The sequence below is a fragment of the Homalodisca vitripennis genome, chromosome 7, assembly GCF_021130785.1.
Source record: "Homalodisca vitripennis isolate AUS2020 chromosome 7, UT_GWSS_2.1, whole genome shotgun sequence".
In the NCBI taxonomy this organism is placed as follows: domain Eukaryota; kingdom Metazoa; phylum Arthropoda; class Insecta; order Hemiptera; family Cicadellidae; genus Homalodisca; species Homalodisca vitripennis.
In genome coordinates this window covers 109,006,768-109,010,220 of record NC_060213.1, presented here as the reverse complement: position 1 = coordinate 109,010,220, position 3,453 = coordinate 109,006,768, and the positions used below count along the sequence as shown (strand labels likewise).

Sequence of the window (3,453 nt, the reverse complement as noted above, 5' to 3'; positions counted from 1 at the left end):
CCATTACTGAGTTCTGTTACTGCTAGCTTAATAATTAATTATTCTTTCATAATTTGTAACTTATTTCTTTAGATATATGTATTTTTCAAAACGCTGATTTATGGTTAGTTTTAGCATTAATAAGGTAACCAATGCATTTTAATGTATACTACGTTTGATTTGTAATTTTTTGAAACTATTGATTGTTTTAATGAAACTATAAACGGCTCAGACAAATTATTGAGCAATATTGTTTACATCCAAGTTATCAATAATGCATAGAACAAAATAATTCCAATTTTTCTTTGAAAAAAATTTGTAAAATTACAATTAATGTGTAAAAACCCAATTACCACTCAACACGAATGCTATGTTAAATTATATTAAACATTATTAAACAAAACTAAATATTGCAACAGATTTATTTATTTGGCAGTAAATTTCACAATTAGAAAAAATTCTGATAGATTATCGTAATGTAAGAAATTGTTAGATATCATGTATAAAACAAATATTTCACTAATAAACAGCTTCAATAAAGGTAACACAATATTTGTATCGGTTATACAATTATTAAATATAAATACAATAAAGGTAGCCTAGATATAAACTTTAAAATTAATAATGTCAGGACTCAAGTTAATAAAATATATCATTCACTGAAAATCACAATTCAATGTAACTTAGAAATTAACTTATCTTCTTACAATAATAGACATAGTTTATCACAGTAATCATTTTTGACACCTAGAAATACTTCATGTATTGAAACCAGTTCTACGTTAAAAATTTCTTAAAACCTCATCGTTCAAATAACTTTTTCATTCACATATAAATTCAATTTAATCTACAGTTGACCTAATGGCAACATGAGACACATGTAAACCATGGTGTTTTATAAGGTATTCTACATTTTAAACTGTGTCACAAACAATAAACCATATATAAAATTTGTCGAAATGTTACATACAATATTATTTTACAACATGTCCATGATTAAGAAATGAATAAACAATTCTTCCTTATTTTTTTTCCAATCAGCCAGCATTTTCTAGGCATAACTAAAATGAATTTGGCTATCAATAAGTTCGTATTCTTTAAATAAGTTTATCTAGGTGGTGTATATAACTTAGCAATTTGACATCTACATACAGCAATCTATGATCATATATATAAACGATTTAAAAATCTGTCAACAACAAAATAATATTATCACTTTTTTATTAATTAAATTATCTTCATCCATATAAAATTTAGAGTGGGTACCTGTACATTTCCTAGTTTTACAAACTCTGTGTATTTTAAAATGTCATATAAATTTCAGTTTTTTATCAATAAAGACTTCGTCATAATATAATTAATTTTTCACACAAGATATTGCATAATTTATTTCCTTCTCTTTATTTCCTTTTATTTGAGATAGTTTTAAAGTTAAAATTTCCACATCTCACTTTTGTTAAATTTCTTGACACTTTGATTATTTATTACTTTCAAGAAGTTTTACTGAAAGATCAGCTTTGTAGAAATACATAGCCTTTTTTGTCAATTACAGTAATTTAAATATAACTTTAACACAACAGTTTTTACATTAGAGATCCAATACATATAAGACAGGCTGTTAGTACCTTGGATATAACAGATACTAAATGCAGGTGGCTAGATGATTTCCCTTAATATGCTGAAAGATAAATTAAGGTACAAGTTCTGCAAAGGACTTCACGTAAGCTTCATGCAATTTGTTAATGAATTCTGGATCATGTTTCAGTAAGTGATTCACAGCCTGCAGAAGTTGATTTTTTGTTAAAGGTTCAGGTCGGAATTGGTAAGAATTGTTACCTGGATTGGAGTTAACCATAACTACAGGAGTAGTAGTGGAAACATCTGTAGCTTCGTCTTTTTTCACCGATGATGTAAACATCACTGGTGGCATCAGTGCAGGTGTAGGTGCTGAGAGAGGTCGGGTATTTTCAGCAGTACAAATGTTAGACTCAGTTTGTAAATCAAACATCAATGGTGACTGATTCTGAGTAATTTTAGAATTAAAGAACTGCTGAGAATGTACAACAGCAGGAGGGGAATCTGAAATCCTTAAAAATCCCAGATTATTTTCAATTTGATTCTGAGCCAAAGTAATATTACCTGAAGTATTACTTTCATTCTGGTTTCCTGATGTGCTAGGTTTCACATTAAAACTGAGGTTGTTTCTTTTATCACCACTGTTATTTACAGATGATGGCTGGTTTCCATTTCTTATCATACCGACAATGTCATTTTGGGGAGTGATTGCTCGTTGTTGTTTTTCTATATGTTCAACACTATGAGCAGGATTAGACATGAGGCGCTGCAGCAATGGTTTAACATCATTTTGAGGAGGTGGTATAGCTATTGGAACAGATGGCATGCGAGTCAGTCCTGGAGGAGGACCTGCACGAGGACTGCTTAAAAACATACCTGACGGTTGAATCACACTAGGATCTTGTAAAAACTTTGATCCATTACTGGCCTTTGCAAAGAAATCCATCACACTTTGAGGTGTTGGATTTGTGTCCTTAAAATTAAAATTCATATCTAGTGGAGCTCCAGCTATAGGTTCTGGTTGCGTTTTACGAGGGGATTTTGAGTTGTATTCCTCTTGCGCTTTTGTCAACATTGAAAAAATGTCTACATTATTTCCAACTGCATCTGTGGCATTTCTTCCTTTTTTGTCAGACTTGCTTTCAGAGGCTTCTTTAACAATTTTGGTGAGAATAGCTGCAATCTTTACACATTCTTCTTTGTCATAGAACCATATGCCATAAATGGAACCTTGTGAAGTTCTGTACAACAAAAATGGATTTTGCAACTGAAGATCCAAACCTTCTGTTATGGGTTCCACCAAGTTTTTCATGTTTAGTCTATTCATGATCAAAATATTGTGAAAAGGTTTACCTGTACGGCTATATACAAAAAGAGCACCTTCAATATCGGTCTTTTCCCATTCTTCTCCAAATCTATATAGTGCTACATGAGCAGCGGTTTCTAGTAGACATTTTGCGTAAGGATCGACCCTCTTTAACGCTGCAAAGTTCATATTAGATTCATTCAATTCGGCCATCTTCGAAAATTAGTAAACGGACACAATTTTCACTCCACTCACTAACAAAACCAAACCAAATTACAATCAAGAATCAACTCGAACAAGAAACAAGATGCTATTCATAAAAAAAATCTCACTTTTCAGTTGCACTTGCAGAGCCAATAGGATCCAGTATATCAGGGAAGCCAACATAACAAAGTAAAGGCTACATGAAATACAGCATGCAATCTATAACTGATGTGAAATATTATGATACCAATATGTAGGTGAACAATAAGACTTCATGTAGTTAAAAACTTTCCAGTTAGTTGAAATGACTACATATGAATAAAAAGTAATGGTATTCAAAAAGTCAGTTGTATGGTTTTTATGCTAATAATGGCTAACTCTCCACTATA

The 3,453-nt window shown here is 31.0% G+C and overlaps 1 protein-coding gene across 1 annotated transcript; it reads right to left on the bottom strand.

Annotated features, from left to right (window-relative positions):
* Positions 1-387: 387 nt before the first annotated feature.
* Positions 388-3,162, bottom strand: LOC124366180 (mRNA-decapping enzyme 1B). The gene has a single exon (XM_046822538.1). The coding sequence runs from the start codon at positions 3,071-3,073 to the stop codon at positions 1,670-1,672; it is 1,404 nt and encodes a 467-aa protein (XP_046678494.1). The 5' UTR covers positions 3,074-3,162; the 3' UTR covers positions 388-1,669.
* Between the last annotated feature and the right edge of the window lie 291 nt (positions 3,163-3,453).

Excerpts from the sequence above, each read along its gene's own strand:
- LOC124366180 (XM_046822538.1), bottom strand. The coding sequence starts at position 3,073 with ATGGCCGAATTGAATGAATCTAATATGAACTTTGCAGCGTTAAAGAGG.